A 16,144-nucleotide genomic window follows, 5' to 3' on the forward strand; every position below is an offset into this window, starting at 1 on the left:
TGTTTAATAAGTTATTCTGATAAAAAAATATTTTTCTATGGGGTTTTCTGGTCTAGAAACAGATTTCCTTGCAGTGTAGCTGGTTGAAAGCTTCACATTCACTATTGTTTGGCTCTTTATAATTTCTCTACATGGCCCACAGTCCAAAAAAAACAGTTTGTCCACCCCGGCTGTAAGCCTTCATGGCAGCATTTTGTGAGGCACTGAGGTGTCGGTCCGTAGCCAGCTTTGATTCCTGCATGCCCTTTGGACGGCTGCCTGAAACGGCCTCCCTCCCTCCTTCCCTGTGGCGTCTCACAGAGGCAGCTGGGTCTGGTTGTGAAGAGGCGCCCTTGTGCCCTCAGGCCGCTCTGCAGGTCCACAGGACACAAACACATGGTGGGCATGCAGGGTGCCTGGCAGAGAGCACAGAAGCAGCACATTCATCAGCAGGCCACCCACTGCAGTCGCTCTCACTCACCGGCTGATTATCAAATGATAAGGTGACGAGGTTTGGGTCATGAGCTCTGCGTTCATGTTTTGAATGATGAGTCTGTATACTTACTGCTATATTTAGAATATTCTCACCGGGTTATCTTGCCGTGAGAGAGCTGGTTCCAGCAGGGAACTGAAGCTGTTGTACCAATCTTTGCTTTCTTAAAAGCCACCAGACTCCATTGGAAAAAAACTGCAATTTTACCTCACAGAACACAGGAGTTGCTGGTTTGTCGCTGTGAGTTGGTTAGCTTGTCTGTGTTATTGATAAAGTGTCTTTGGTCTTTTAAAGGGTTAAATTGGATTCTCTTCTGACAGAACAGCTGGACTGTGTCAACCACAGTGAGACAGCAGGCAGGTATACTGCTGTACCCCATCTGCCATTTATCAGACATGATTTAGATAGATAAAATTCTTAAACCAATTTAATCACCCAATTATGAATGTGATTAATTATACACAGCCATTAAACAGTAACATTTTCGAAAATTGGATGATTGGCTCCCACGTGTGAAGTCGCAGCTTTATCTCGTTTCCTCTGCCAGCAGTTGTTGCCTTGTTTACCAGCTGTCAAATGGAGCTTGAACCATCACGCTGGGTTGAGTGTTTACTCGCATAAAGCCTGAGTCTTAACTCAAGTGGGCACACGAGGGCCGGTATGCAAACACGAAACTGCTGCAGCCTGAGAATGTAGTCAAATCTGATCTGCAGTCTGGTGTGCGTTTGGAGATATTAAATATTTACTCTCTCTCGTGGTATTCTAACGTCACATTAAAGTGTGCTTGCATTCAGTGTTGACCTATTAAATCATCTGCACATCTTGCCAAGGAATGTACCGAGTATGCATTCTTGTATCTTTAAGACATGATGCTCCTCAATCGCTGTCATTTCCTTGATGAAATATCCGCGGGGGGGGACAGGAAATAAAGCTCTCCTGGAGGTCACTGAGGCCGCTCTGGCCCAGAATGCACTGCAGTCCCAGGCTCATGTCAGTAGAACATCGAGCAATGCTTCCCAAGAAGGCTCTCAGGACGTTGCATTCTCTTCCAGCAAGAATATTGACTCGAGCCGACTGCAGCAGATCCTCTCTCCTGTGTCAATAGCCCTTTGGACGCTTTGCTACCGCCACATGCAAATATTATCCTTCAAAACATTGCGCCGCCGGATCTCTCAAAGGGTTCTGCTACACAGAAGGGGGAACTTTATATCTGTTTTCACATATTACCCAGTACATTAGCGGGGGGAGCGGGGTATCATACTTCTAAAGAGCCTTGAAAGGGAGCGATGTTTTCGCTTCTCTCAGAGAGCAGATTTCTCACCCCTTTAGGGTTTAAAGGGGGGAGACGGAGAGAGCTGAGGTGGGTAGATCCAGGCAGGTTAACATGTGAGCCTGCTTTGGGCGGCAGGTGTATGTTGGAATGGCGAGAGGGACAAAAGTGGTGTACGGAGAGGGAGTACAGTCCTGCACTGAAATTAGATTAATCGGTGGTTTGTTAAATGAGTGAGCGAAACGGAATGTTTTCCGAAGTGTTTAATCACCTGAAAATAAGAATTGTTGTGTTTTCGTTAGCTTCGAATTAGATCTTCATATCTACATTGGGATGTCCTCTTCACAGCGTCCGCCATTTTTCTACAGTACCCTCAAACGGACAAACCAGACACTTGCTCGAGATTGGGCCTTTCATGTTTTCACATCGGCCATCGTAGTTCTCCTACTCCGCTTGGTCCATGTGAGAAGTTTCAGTTGGTTGCAATCTGCAACCTCACCGCTAGATGCCGCCAAATCCTAAACACTGCTCCTTTAAGGTAGACGCAATACAATCCTTTAAATAATGAAAGGTGAAGAAAAAGTAAAATAACCAGTACAGAAAATAAAACTATTTTGTTGTTGTAACAAGAGTAAATCTAATGAATTACTTCCACTCCTGACTTAGTGTCTGGTTATTGTCTATCTTCGTTTGTGTCTCTTTAAACAAGCAGCCATTGCTGAAACACACAGTAGTGAGTTACTGAGTTACACACATACACACACATAGACTCCTCCTTGTAGATTTAACAATAAACAACTCCATAGGAGCTCTTCCCTTCCTGCCATGACATACTATACACATCACAGATGTGCGCCTTGGCTGATGGTTTTATCGGGATCTGTGTATGTGCGTGTGCATGCGTGTCAGTGCTGTGTGCGTCGCCCTTTGGAGGCCCTTAGTTTTACCACCGTCGTACTCTGGGCCTCACATCAAGTCCAAATGTATTTGAGTGAGAGCGGCGCTGGTATCATATGACCTGTCTTCCGAGCGCCGCAGACACCTCGATCATGTGGTTTTTTTGAGCAGCACCTCTGAAGAACCTGACCCACACATTCTACTGTGGCCCTTTTTATAGTAAAACACATATGTGCATGCGTGTGTTCCCCCCAGTGCCCGGGGGCCAGGTGATGGTGTTTGAGAGAAGAGATGTTAAATGTGTGCGAACGTGGCAATTAAATGACGGGGCTTGAGTGTGTGTGTGTGTGTGTGTGTGTGTGTGTGTGTGTGTGTGTTTGTGTGTGTGTTCGTGTTTGTGTGGAGGTCTGTAAGGCTTCGAGGCAAGAATGAACTCTCGAACTGACCGACTGCCATGCAGGGCTCATCCACAGTTTACAAAGGCTGAATGTTTTGTCTGTGCAGCTAAAACCTCAGAAAGCTCAGTTGGTTAGGATGAAATTTAAATTTTGAGCATCTGGATCAGTTTTCCAGCGCAGTCCTGCTCATTTAGAATATTATCTGCCTCTGGATGAAGGGCTATACTTTTTAGATCAATGGAACTAACAAGACCTCTAAATGTTTTTTCAGTAATTAACAACACAGGCAATCTTTTAAAACTGTATAAAATAAAAGGACAAGCTACCTCAGCGTTTTATTTCAGTTAACCTTATGTTACCTTTGACCGTCCTTGGCCTTGACTCAACACACACTGTCACCTTTGTTTAGTCTTGTCCCATTCCAAGTTATAACCCTTGCCTCTTTCTTGTGTCTGTCTGCACAACTTTGTGCGTGCGTGCGTGCATGTGTGTGTGTGTGGCTGTGTGGCTCCACCTCAGCTTTGTTCAGCTCCTGCCGAGCTCATGTTGTATGCAGCAGTTGTCGAGTTCTCTCCGTCTCCTTGAACGCAAGCCCCGAGGGCTTTTCTAGTATGCAGCGGTTGTTCCAAAAACAGAAAAAATGTCCTGAGTGCCACTCGGCTCAGCGTGAATGTCAGCGGCTCCAAAGTCAGAGAGGATGGTAACCAATGATTCAAGTGCTCTATGGAGACAAAACGAGAGACGGATAGGAGCAGGAGAGAGAATAGCTGGATGTTGGCTTACTAGAAGTACAGTGGATTAGTCTCTGTTCAATGCCCTTATTGTTTTGGTGTGAAACCATGTATGCATCTATCCTGTACAAGCACGTACATGGGGTTGTGATGCAAAGGATGCGTTTGTGCATGTGAGCGCGTCAAGTCATCGGCGAAGCAGCAGAGCGGGCCGAAGCATCGAATCCCGTCTGCCCTCTTCCACAGACAGCTGCTTCTCTGCCGGGCCAAAGACTCGTCACTGATATAAGATGTGCAACCTTAACAGCTGGACGAGTGCTGCCTCGTTTTAGCTCCCATTGCTGCACTGCGTCTGAATCAAGTCGTATCTAACACGTTGGATTTATTTATGGCACCACCTCTATGTTCAGTGGAGGCTGAAACAAGAGGCCCATTATCTGGTTTAAGGTTTTGTTTGTTTGTTTTCTGTAGTTTCAGTTCATAGACAGGGAAGGTCATCTGTCTGTATGCATTCACCTAGTATGACCTGTCGACATGTGTGTGAGTGAGTGCTTATGCGTGCTGGAAACTTGGACTGATTGTGGGTATAGGATAATAACTGGATGATTTAGATTGTTTTGCGTTGTTTTTTTCCCATGCCTGCTCTTGCCAATACGGCAGTGGAGGAGGCGACGGAGCTTCTGACATCAAAACAATGCATCTGTTACAATGAGCAGCAATGAATCTCAACCCTCAGCCCCCCCCCACCCCCTCTTGTCCTCACTGTCCTTTTCACTTTCTGACTCCGTCCCTCTTCTCTCCTTGTCCTCGTCTCCCAACACAAGCCCCCATTTGTTTGAAATACATTTTACGAGGCCCATCAGGAATGTTGAGCGAGTGGGACGGTCGCTTACAACACGGCCCACAGTGTGCTCACTGGTGACGTTTACATGTCGTCCAATAGGTCTGCTTCTCACCCAGAGAGGTTAATGACTTGCTGCTGTCTAATTAGTTCAGCTAATGAGGGGTTTTGTCATCAGGGTTATGAAAACACAGAGAGACTGCGAAAACAAACAGAAGGTGTGAGGTTTGAGGGAGTGTCTGCAGCCCTGCCAGGGAGGATCAGACTGATAGATGCTCCTGGTTACGTTATGCGACATTTAGAATGCAGTGTTTTTGGATCTTGACCCATACGATGAACTAAAAGTCAGGATATTAACCAAGATTTTGACCATTTGTTTTTTAATTTCTTAAAAACTTCAATTTCACTTAATGCACTGAATCAATGTTTCTTTCTCCTTTTATTCTGAATCTGTGCTCTCTCCCCCCCCACCCCCCGCCTCCAGGTTCGTCACGCGCTTCATCGAGCTCGACGGCCTCACCTGCCTCCTCAACTTCCTGCGCAGCATGGACTACGAGACGTCGGAGAGCCGCGTCCACACCTCCGTCATCGGCTGCATCAAGGCCCTGATGAACAACTCGCAGGGCCGCGCGCACGTCCTGGCCCACCCGCAGAGCATCAACACCATCTCACAGAGCCTGCGGACGGAGAACATCAAGACCAAAGTGGCCGTGCTGGAGATCCTCGGGGCGGTGTGCCTGGTGCCCGACGGGCACAAGAAGGTGCTGCAGGCCATGGCGCACTACCAGAAGTACGCTGCAGAGAGGACCCGCTTTCAGGTGAGGGGAACTGAAGCGGTACCTTGAATACCTAGAGTCTTATGGTGCAAGCATTCTCACTTTAAGAAGCCTTTTCTCGAAGGCACGAGGCAGATGGCGATTATGGGAACAGGCAGACCCAATATTTCAAAGTAATGCTGGAACAAATCAAGCTGTGGTCATTTTAATAAGTTGGAGACTCGTGCTTTAACACCCTCAGACGGTTGGCCTCAGGTTACATCAACACTCTGGGCATATTAAAGGCAGGTGAGGACATCCAGAGTTATGGAGGTCAGGGCATGTGTAGCGCTTTAGCGACTAGCAGGACTGAGTCAACAAGCCACGTCTCGCACGTCCCCCCCGGGGCGTGAGTTAATCATGACTGCTCAGCTCAGCCAACACCACAGGAGCTGAGTTATTCCAAAACTTATGAGGCCTTTTTTTTATGTTGAGTTGTGATTAAGCTGCAGACGTATGTCGGGAGTCAGAGGGAACACAGGGTGAGAAGCTCTACCTGGTTCCCCTCAACGTGTTAAAACAATAAATCAAGATTACCCCTGACGTGTTTGTTTTCATCTCTGTCCCAGTTGCTACGGTTTCCGGTCATTTCAGCATTGACATATATATTTTTAACTCTATTTGAACTCTCCCATCTGTCATGACCACGCAGACGCTGCTGAATGAGCTGGACAAGAGCACAGGCCGCTACAGAGACGAGGTCAACTTAAAGACTGCCATCATGTCCTTCATCAACGCTGTGCTCAACGCCGGAGCCGGGGAGGTCAGTGCTCATACATGCCATTTTAGATAACACCCTATCTAACATAAGAAAACCTTAACTTATATAGTTTCAGTATTTGGGGAAAATAAGTTATCAAATGGAGCAAAGGAGCAAGAAGTCATATGAAATGTGTTATTTATGTCATATTTATTTATAAATATGTGTTGTTAGACACAGTTTGAAAAGCTTCTGTTAGCTTGTAGTTAAATGTTATATACAGTGGGTACGGAAAGTATTCAGACCCCTTTAAATTTTTCACCCTTTGTTTCATTGCAGCCATTTGCTAAAATTGAAAAAGTTCATTTTTTTTCGCATTAATGTACACTCAGCAACCCATCTTGACAGAAAAAACCAGAAATGTAGAAATTTTTGCAAATTTATTAAAAAAGAAAAACTGAAATATCACATGGTCATAAGTATTCAGACCCTTTGCTCAGTATTGAGTAGAAGCACCCTTTTGAGCTAGTACAGCCATGAGTCTTCTTGGGAATGATGCAACAAGTTTCTCACACCTGGATTTGGGGATCCTCTGCCATTCTTCCTTGCAGATCCGTCAGGTTGGATGGTGAACGTTGGTGGACAGCCATTTTCAGGTCTCTCCAGAGATGCTCAATTGGGTTTAGGTCAGGGCTCTGGCTGGGCCAGTCAAGAATGGTCACAGACTTGTTCCGAAGCCACTCCTTTGTTATTTTAGCTGTGTGCTTCGGGTCATTGTCTTGTTGGAAGGTGAACCTTCGGCCCAGTCTGAGGTCCTGAGCACTCTGGAGGAGGTTTTCTTCCAGGATATCTCTGTACTTGGCCGCATTCATCTTTCCTTCAATTGCAACCAGTCGTCCTGTCCCTGCAGCTGAAAAACACCCCCATAGCATGATGCTGCCACCACCATGTTTCACTGTTGGGATTGTATTGGGCAGGTGATGAGCAGTGCCTGGTTTTCTCCACACATACCGCTTAGAATTAACGCCAAAAAGTTCAATCTTGGTCTCATCAGACCAGAGAATCTTATTTCTCATAGTTTGGGAGTCCTCCATGTGTTTTTGGCAAACTCTATGCGGGCTTTCATATGTCTTGCACTGATGAGAGGCTTCCGTCGGGCCACTCTGCCATAAAGCCCCGACTGGTGGAGGGCTGCAGTGATAGTTGACTTTGTGGAACTTTCTCCCATCTCCCTACTGCATCTCTGGAGCTCAGCCACAGTGATCTTTGGGTTCTTCTTTACCTCTCTCACCAAGGCTCTTCTCCCACGATTGCTCAGTTTGGCTGGACGGCCAGGTCTAGGAAGAGTTCTGGTCATCCCATACTTCTTCCATTTAAGGATTATGGAGGCCACTGTGCTCTTAGGAACCTTGAGTGCTGCAGAAATTCTTTTGTAACCTTGGCCAGATCTGTGCCTTGCCACAATTCTGTCTCTGAGCTCCTTGGGCAGTTCCTTCGACCTCATGATTCTCATTTGTTCTGACATGCACTGTGAGCGGTAAGGTCTTATATAGACAGGTGTGTGCCTTTCCTAATCAAGTCCAATCAGTTTAATTAAACACAGCTGGACTCCAATGAAGGAGTAGAACCATCTCAAGGAGGATCAGAAGAAATGGACAGCATGTGAGTTAAATATGAGTGTCACAGCAAAGGGTCTGAATACTTATGACCATGTGATATTTCAGTTTTTCTTTTTTAATAAATTTGCAAAAATTTCTACATTTCTGGTTTTTTCTGTCAAGATGGGTTGCTGAGTGTACATTAATGCGAAAAAAATGAACTTTTTAGATTTTAGCAAATGGCTGCAATGAAACAAAGAGTGAAAAATGTAAAGGGGTCTGAATACTTTCCGTACCCACTGTATGAACCTGGACATGTAGTGCTTATTTTCAGGTTCATTGTTCTATTTTGGGTACTAGATCATGTCGACATGCATTTTGATACTTTCACAAATGTAAAAGTAAACGAGGGCAAATAGATGGCCTAGCTCTGTCCAATGGTTCTTTTTTTGAATATTTTTGACAAATCACTAACTTTCTCCGGTAATTTCTTAAATGCTAAAAATGTTGTTAGGAATGATGAGTTCAGACTCCAGGTTTGTGCTAGATAATTAAAGATCTATCCATTTGAGGTATCTGATGTGCCTCCATCACCACTTGTGAAGTCCTCTCTTAGTGTTTTGTTCTTCTGTATTTATTTATCTCTGTTTCTAGGACAACCTGGAGTTCCGCCTCCACCTAAGGTACGAGTTCCTGATGTTGGGCATCCAGCCGGTCATCGACAAGCTCCGGGAGCACGAGAACGCCACTCTGGATAGGTGAGAGTGAGACCCTAGTGAGCACTCAGCTAATAAATGATCTTCCTCTTCAACAACAACATACTACACTATGGTGTTTTGTTCAGATTTGACTTTTTCTTCCTTATTGTTCTGTGGTGAAGATGCATAAACCAAAGTAAATAAAATACTGTTATTTCTCCTCGTCCAGGCATTTGGACTTCTTTGAGATGGTGCGGAATGAGGATGACTCTGAGCTGGCCAAAAGGTTTGATACAGTGAGTAACTTAAAATCTTACACACCAATCCGTTTCCTCATCTTAATACCATGGTTGTATGGCCCAAATCATCCAAGGGCAAGCAGAGCAGTTGTCCAACTTGATAGTATTTCAAAGACCGGATTTTTTCTTTCTTTTCTCTACAGCCCCACGTTGATACAAAGAGTGCCGGTGCCATGTTTGAGCTGATCAAGAAGAAGCTGAGCCTCACAGACGCCTACCCCAACCTCATCTCCATCCTCCAGCACTGCCTGCAGATGCCCTGTGAGTAGATACCCAACAAGGAGTTGTTCTGGGCCTTCTTTCATAAGGATCAAATTCCAGGACAAGTAAAAATCAGCATTTGTGTATCTGAACTACTGGAAACGCTATAATATTACAAACATTACGCAGATAAACGAGGCGGTGGCAGCCTGCAGCACTGGCAGCTCTTAGACCGGATCCTCCAGCAGTTAGTCCTCCAGGATGAGAAGGGAGAGGACCCCGACGCCGCCCCTCTGGACAACTTCAGCGTTAAGAACATCGTTCGCATGTAAGTAGGGATTTCACCGTCCTCGACCGAAGCAGATGCGTCGCAAAAAAGTGGACTCACGATCTCTGCCCTCTGACATGTGTCATGCAGTATATCTCCCTGTTTTCTATTTACACGAGTGTGGAGATGTCAGGGATGATACAAGCACAGAAGTTTTCATCCCTATAAGCACAAAAATAGTAGCCTCCATAATTTTAGACCAGGAAAGAGGCTGAAAAATCATGGGGTAAACCAAAAAAAAGGTAATTTGAAAATTAGAATTTTTTTCCTTTTTAATTGATTTAACATTCGGACATGGCAGATTCATACAGGATTAAGATCTTATACATTCTTGCAAATAACTAAAGGTCCCCAGGAAATGCTAGTCCAGTGAGAACAGGGCTGATGGATATTACTGTACGTGGGGCTCTAGGCCAAACATTCAAAACACTATGATAGGGAGTTACAGTAAAGGCACTGTTCTTCCAGTGAGTGCATCACGCCTGCTTAAAAGCCTCTCCTTGTTCTCTGAAGCTGCACACACGCTGCTCTCATTTCTGGAAAATCCTTGTGGTCAATGCATCACTTCTAACTCAGATCAGAGATAGAGTCTGATATCAACATATTGGCTTTTTGTCAGAATGTTTGAGGCTAGAAGAAGCTTCAGAGAGGCACTGGAGATCTGCACCAGAGCTTTGGTGTGAGGAAGCATTTATGGTAAGCAAGTATTCATACGTGCAATAAGACCCGTTTTCAACACTCTATTGCTATTGTGCCTGGGATGGCAGTGGAAAATGTGATTGCAAAGGAGGGTGATGTGAAGTGAAGCTGGCAGCGGGGGGGTCGTGGGTAGAATCAGCGGGACGCCACGCTCCAAGGGTGAATTGGCATGAAAGCGGAAACTGGAGATCAAAAGGAAAAAGGGGCTCTAATCGCATTAAGCGGGCAGGCCGGCCAAGTCAGCCATGTTTAGACGAGGCCAAGCAGTCAAAGATTCACCAAGATGACACCAGGGAGAAATAATAAAACAAGCATTATGACTTGGAAGTAGTACTTTCTGTGCGAGAGATTCGTTTCCAAATGATAGATTTGTTTTGGGGGTTTTGTGGTCTGGGTTTCACCTACTTTTAAAAAATCATCTGTTTTTGTGTTTAGGAGCCAAAGTTCCACAGTGTGTAAGTGGTTAGAAAAGGTGGCATTCAGGGCTCCGTCCAACATTTCATTTCTGTTTCTCTTTCAGACGCTCTGTTCTTCAACAATGTTTCTTCAACCTTCCACTTTGTTTTTGGTTCTTACCTAAAGCAGGCTTCACATCAGTGATTAACGTGTTTAGTCTCAGCGCGGTGAGAGCGCTGTAAAACATGTAGCGTGGTAAACCTGGGCTCCCACCCACTCCCACTTTGTTCGCTAATTCAGCCACTACTGTTTGTGCAATCAACTCACTCGAGTGCAATTATTTCCAGTGGTGCACAGCGAGCTAACTAAGACGCAGGCGTGGTAAGCCCCGGGTGTCCATTACTGTCCGTTGAAGATCCATCCACTTTACATTACTGCCAAAGCTCCTTTGTGTTTCCATAAACTTTCCTGGAGTAAATTAGGCCTGGAAAGATTTGCATTAAACTGAGAGTTCCTCATAGTTGTAGGCTGCGTGCCGGCGGCCCGAGAACGTACAGCACGTCTCGTTCCGCCGTCGTTCTGAGAGCGTGAGGAGGGGGGGGGACGTTAAAACAACTGTTAAAACAACTGGGAGACGAAGCCATCCATCATCTGCGGTTGCCATGACAACTTGCGCAGGGTGCCAGGCCCCAAAATTAACACTGTTGTGCAGATCACATTCCTCCACGCCTGCTTATAGGTTATTTATTTGACCGGTGAACAATAAAGTGATTGTGTTTTTTTTATTTTAACATGTCGGATCCACGGAGCTTTCCTTGAGCTGTAATTAAAGCAGTGCTGACTTTGTGATCAAGTGCAGGCAGACCTGTTCACTAACACAAGCATTTAGAGGACAGACACCTGATTAATGTCCAATTTTCCTTTTAAATTGCCTCGTGTGCATTGATTAGCATTTAAGTGTGAATCGTTACCTTGGAGACGTTACTTTATCCTTGTCGGCAGTCGTACCTAAACACTCTCTCATGCTCTTTCTTCTTCACTGTTTGATTCTCTGAAACGTGTCTATTCTCTCAACTCTAGCCCCGGCTTCCACCGGTCCTCAAGGTTTTTTCACTTTTCATATCTTTCCTGCTAAATTCATTTCTCAAAACGCGCCATTTGATCATCTGTGCAAATCTCCCTCCATTCTCCTGTTTTTAACAGATACCCTCGTGCTTCATCTCTAATATTAGCTGAGCCCACATTTATATCAGAACATCAGCGTAACTCTGTTTCACCCCGTCAAGCTTCAAGCTGAATCAGCTGCCCAGATGTTTATAACTGAATTTAACTGATTTCAGCCCAGCAGGATTTATTTCAGCACTAATGTTGTGTTATGCAGCTTAAAAAGGGGGAAAACTGCCTCAACCAAGTCAAGATGCCTCTATTAAAAAAAAAGATTAAGATTATGTTCCGCCTTGACTTGGTTGGGCTGCAGTTGACCCCTACATGCAAGAGTTTTATTTATTATTTATTTATCTGCAATGCTGTACTCTGTCTGAACTTCGTTGCATGTGCTCACTTTTGTGCATGTGCTTCACAGGTTGGTCAACGAGAACGAGGTGAAGCAGTGGCGAGACCAGGCTGAGAAGTTCAGGAAAGGTAAGGCCCGTTCGACCCACTGCACTCTGCAGGCCCATAAAAAAAATTCATCATGCATTTTTTATCACCACACAAATGTTTTTTTTAAATATGTATTAGCCTACAAATCACTGTCTGCTTCTCTGCATGTAGCTCTTCCTGTTTTGCATTTCATTATCAGAATCGACATCGTTCAAACACACTGGTGCCGCATTGTGTCCCCTTTTAGATCACTTAGAGCTGATGGGTAAATTAGAGCGGAAGGAGCGAGAGTGCGAGACCAAGACCCAGGAGAAGGAGGACATGATGAAGACTTTGAACAAAATGAAGGACAAACTCCAGCGGGAGGGAGTGGAGCTGCGCTCAGCCAAGGAGCAAGTCCTGGACCTGTCCTCACGCATCAATGACTTTTCTGTGAGCAGTACTGCTTTTTAATTCTCACTCATAGGACATACAGTGTTAACACCTCGCATGAGTGGGTTATATGCTGCTCTGTTCATCTTGTTAAGAGACAATTTTCTTTGAACAAAAAACACTTTTTCTACATTTTATTTTAGGAACTATTTAAAAAAAAAAGAAAAAAAAGAAGGTTTCTAACAACAAATTAGACTAGATCAATGTTGATCTTATCATACTGCATTGGCTACAAAGATTGGTTTCAAGGAGGGTTTAGCCTAGCTTAGCACAAACAATAGTGGAGAAAGGAAACTGTTGGCGTCTACTTCCAACAGCTCCACAGCTGTCGTATTTCACCTTGATGAGAGAAAAACAGACACTGTAGCTCAATGGCTTTAGCTTACATTAGCTAGCTTATGCGTTGGAGCTAATTACCAATCAACAGCGTCTGGGCCGAGCAGCTGAAGTCGCTGTAAAGTTTCCGTCTCTAAAAATGTTTGTCTAAAAGTTTGGGTTTTGGTGTTTTTTGATGGCATCTAGCTTTTATGATTGAATGTATTATTGTTTGTCATGTGGTACAAATGTTATTTACAATAACTTTATTTACACCTCTCCACCAATAGGGCGTCAGCGTGTCTTTCCTGCCTCCTCCTCCTCCTGGCGGCCCTGCGGATCTGCCTCCACCCCCTATGATGGCCGGCTTTCCTCCGCCTCCTCCTCCGCTACCGTTCAGCTGCCCGCCTCCTCCGCCACCTCCTCCCCCACCCGGAGGGCCTCCTCCTCCGCCTGGGGCCCCTCCGATTTTCGGAGCCCCGCCTCCTCCCGTTCCCTCATCATTCAACTCGGCGGCCAGCATACGCTCCAAGTCCATCCCTCAGCCCTCTCATCCACTCAAGTCCTTCAACTGGGCCAAACTAGGAGAGGTGAGAGGGCGATCACAACATCTGCTTTGACAGACTGCCCTTGGGTATAAATATTGAAACTTTAATACAACTTTAAGATATGATGGTGTGAGCACGGCCATTATGCAGTATCTGTTAGCTGATGTAATGGCACAACAAATTGAAGACATCATTTCATCCCTGATCTGAAGTAACGCAGAAGAAAACTTAATATAGTACCCTTTTTTAATTATTAATCCCTTGTGACCCTTTACTCCTTTTTCAGAATGTGATCAACGGCACCATCTGGAATGACATCGATGACCTGAGAGCTTTCAAGATTCTTGACCTCAAGGACATCGAGAAGATGTTTTCAGCCTATCAGAGACAGCAGGTTTGGATTATTATTCAGCCAGTGGGATACAGTATTGTTTTGACTTGCAGTTCAGTATGTGTGTGTGTGTGTGTATGTTTGTTTGGGGCGAGCATTAAAGGGCCAGTGTGTAGACTTCTGTTGTTCCTAAAGTAGTGTTATTATGGTATGGAAAACTCTGAGCGAGGTGAACGTCATTACCACGGTTTTGCACTTGTCGGATTAAGTAGTCAACGCAGTCTTGGAAAAAGAGAAGTGAGCGTTATCGTACACACTGTCCCTTTAACATACACACCCAGAAATCCATTTTATGTTTCTTGTTTTAAAAATTGAAATTGAAATTCGCTGTGTGTGTGTGTGTGTGTGTGTGTGTGTGTGTGTGTGTGTGTGTGTGTGTGTGTGTGTGTGTGTGTGTGTGTGTGTGTGTGTGTGTGTGTGTGTGTGTGTGTGTGTGTGTGTGTGTGTGTGTGTGTGTGTGTGTGTGTGTGTGTGTGTGTGTGTGTGTGTGTGGGCTTTGGGGTGGGATGTGGTAAGAGGGCTCCTGAAAGTGCCAAGGGTCCAGCTCCAGGCCAAGATGAGCAGCTGCTCACTGCTGAATGCCTCATTGTAGAAAATGCCACCAAGCTCGAGCTTTGCCGAGTATCTGCAGAGCGTTAGTGTGAGAACTGGGTTAGTGACTGGGGTCTTCACGGGCTCATGGATCAGGGCAACGCAGAGGAAATGCAACAGGAGTCACGGGGAAGTCACGACGCAGGAAAGGACTTTTTTTTTTTTCTCAAAGCGAACTCCCTCAAATAAAATAATCAATTGAACCAGTGAGTGACTATGTAATAGGATAATTACAGTACACTGGCCTCTGGGGCGATACCATACAATACATAGCAATTAAGCTAATTACACACCACTCGTCATGTGATAATATTGTGCGATATTTTACTGCGTCAAATGGCTTCAGTGGAATGTCAATGCGCCCTAATGACTTTCCAGTCATCACAGTTTAAATCAAAGGCTCACTGGAGGAGCGCTGCTTGACTTGGTCTCTGTAGAGGCATTACCATTGTTGAAGTCCTTTACAAGGTATTTCACTGCCACGCTTAAAAACCTTCTTACGGCTAAAAGCACAACTTCTCTTTTCAGGCTTTTATTAAAGAGTAATGGGTCATTGGAGGCTGTTGCTGACAGTGGTTTACTGTGTGTATTTATTTATACAGAGTAGGTTTTTATTGGCACCGGCCGACGGTTAAACAGTGATCTCTATGGATAGAACCACATAAAAAAAACCTAAGGCCTTCCTGGCTTTGACAACTTAGTTCCATTTGGCAAGAGCGAGGTTCAATTCAATTCAAAGTGGCGATGTTTATACGTGGCATAATTGCTTTTTTTAAAAGCTTGTCATTGGTCATCTTTTGTTTACGTTCGCCCTCTGTAGGATTCGTTACCACGCTTCATTTTTCATGTTCTTGTTTTTCCATGTCAAGGCAGATGTAGATGCAATCAAAAGAATACATTACAGCACATTGTGACCTCCTTAAGAATACAGAAACAAAAATAGAGCTCAGTTTAAAAACTTTATTACTTTCCACACAGACTTCATGAGCCCCTGATGACTCGGCCAGTCGATTATTAACGTTTTGTTCTCACAGAAGGCTTTACAGCTTCAGCTTGTAGTGTGCTTAGTTGTAGTTCTTTGCTCTAGTCACCACCTATTTTCCTGCTTGACGTGCTAATCTTTGCATGTGTTTTCAATATTTTTTTTCTGTGTTTCTCTCTGCACTCTCCGACTGCCTGGGCAGGACCTGCTCACTAATCAATCCTTCAAGCAGGTGAGTTAAAGGTCCTCCGGCATCTTTTTTTTTCTCATGGTTACCTACCTCCACTGCTCTATCACCTTCTCCTCTGCTATGCAGCAGACGTCCAGGGAGGCCAGCTCCTGGTGTAATGAATGTGTTGATATGTGACTCGTCTCTGGTTAGTGTTTAGTGTGTTTTTTAATCTACAAACTAAATGAAAATGACTGTCAGTGCTGGTGTTAATATTCTTACATTACCTATCAAATTGATAACTGTGTGGATGATGCATTAAGATAGCTAGCTAGTTATAAAACATGAAGGCGCTACTCTCCAGTAACACTGGGTTGAGGATGCATGATATCCACAAGTAAAACTACATTTAGAAAAACGTGCCTTTAGCATGTTGGGCGGAGAGGCTGTGGTGGGCCCCCCCTTAACCTCATGCCAAACTCGGTCCGTTGCCTGGCACAGTTGGTCAACGCAGGCACGGAAAAAACGAAATTTTCTTTACAAGCCGCATCTGTTTCACACACGTCACAGCCGGCAACCTCAAAAAGACCGTTTTTTGTTTTTTTTTGGCAAGCGGGGAAAGCGGCTCGCACCATAAATAGAATGTGTTTAACACGCAGCCCCGGACATTTTTTCTCATAAATGTATTCCTTCTCCCTGTGGAATTTTAATACTACATTGGCGTGAAGCTCACAGAACTATCTGACTGGCCTGAGCCGAGTTTTGCACATC

At 44.9% G+C, this 16,144-nt stretch overlaps 1 protein-coding gene across 3 annotated transcripts in view; it reads left to right on the forward strand.

Annotated features, from left to right (window-relative positions):
- daam2 (dishevelled associated activator of morphogenesis 2) overlaps positions 1-16,144 on the forward strand; it is a 94,400-nt gene that overhangs the window by 61,397 nt on the left and 16,859 nt on the right. For 2 of the 3 annotated variants that reach the window (XM_054613397.1, XM_054613398.1), the window contains exons 6-16: positions 5,094-5,427; positions 6,077-6,187; positions 8,377-8,480; positions 8,650-8,716; positions 8,863-8,980; positions 9,110-9,248; positions 11,926-11,984; positions 12,193-12,377; positions 12,983-13,282; positions 13,527-13,634; positions 15,407-15,436. In XM_054613397.1, coding sequence (XP_054469372.1) covers positions 5,094-5,427; positions 6,077-6,187; positions 8,377-8,480; positions 8,650-8,716; positions 8,863-8,980; positions 9,110-9,248; positions 11,926-11,984; positions 12,193-12,377; positions 12,983-13,282; positions 13,527-13,634; positions 15,407-15,436 — 1,555 coding nt within the window. The remainder of the gene's footprint in view (positions 1-5,093; positions 5,428-6,076; positions 6,188-8,376; positions 8,481-8,649; positions 8,717-8,862; positions 8,981-9,109; positions 9,249-11,925; positions 11,985-12,192; positions 12,378-12,982; positions 13,283-13,526; positions 13,635-15,406; positions 15,437-16,144) is intronic. The other variant, XM_054613399.1, reaches the window with a different exon arrangement.

Source organism: Anoplopoma fimbria, chromosome 15, assembly GCF_027596085.1.
Source record: "Anoplopoma fimbria isolate UVic2021 breed Golden Eagle Sablefish chromosome 15, Afim_UVic_2022, whole genome shotgun sequence".
Classification (NCBI taxonomy): Eukaryota; Metazoa; Chordata; class Actinopteri; order Perciformes; family Anoplopomatidae; genus Anoplopoma; species Anoplopoma fimbria.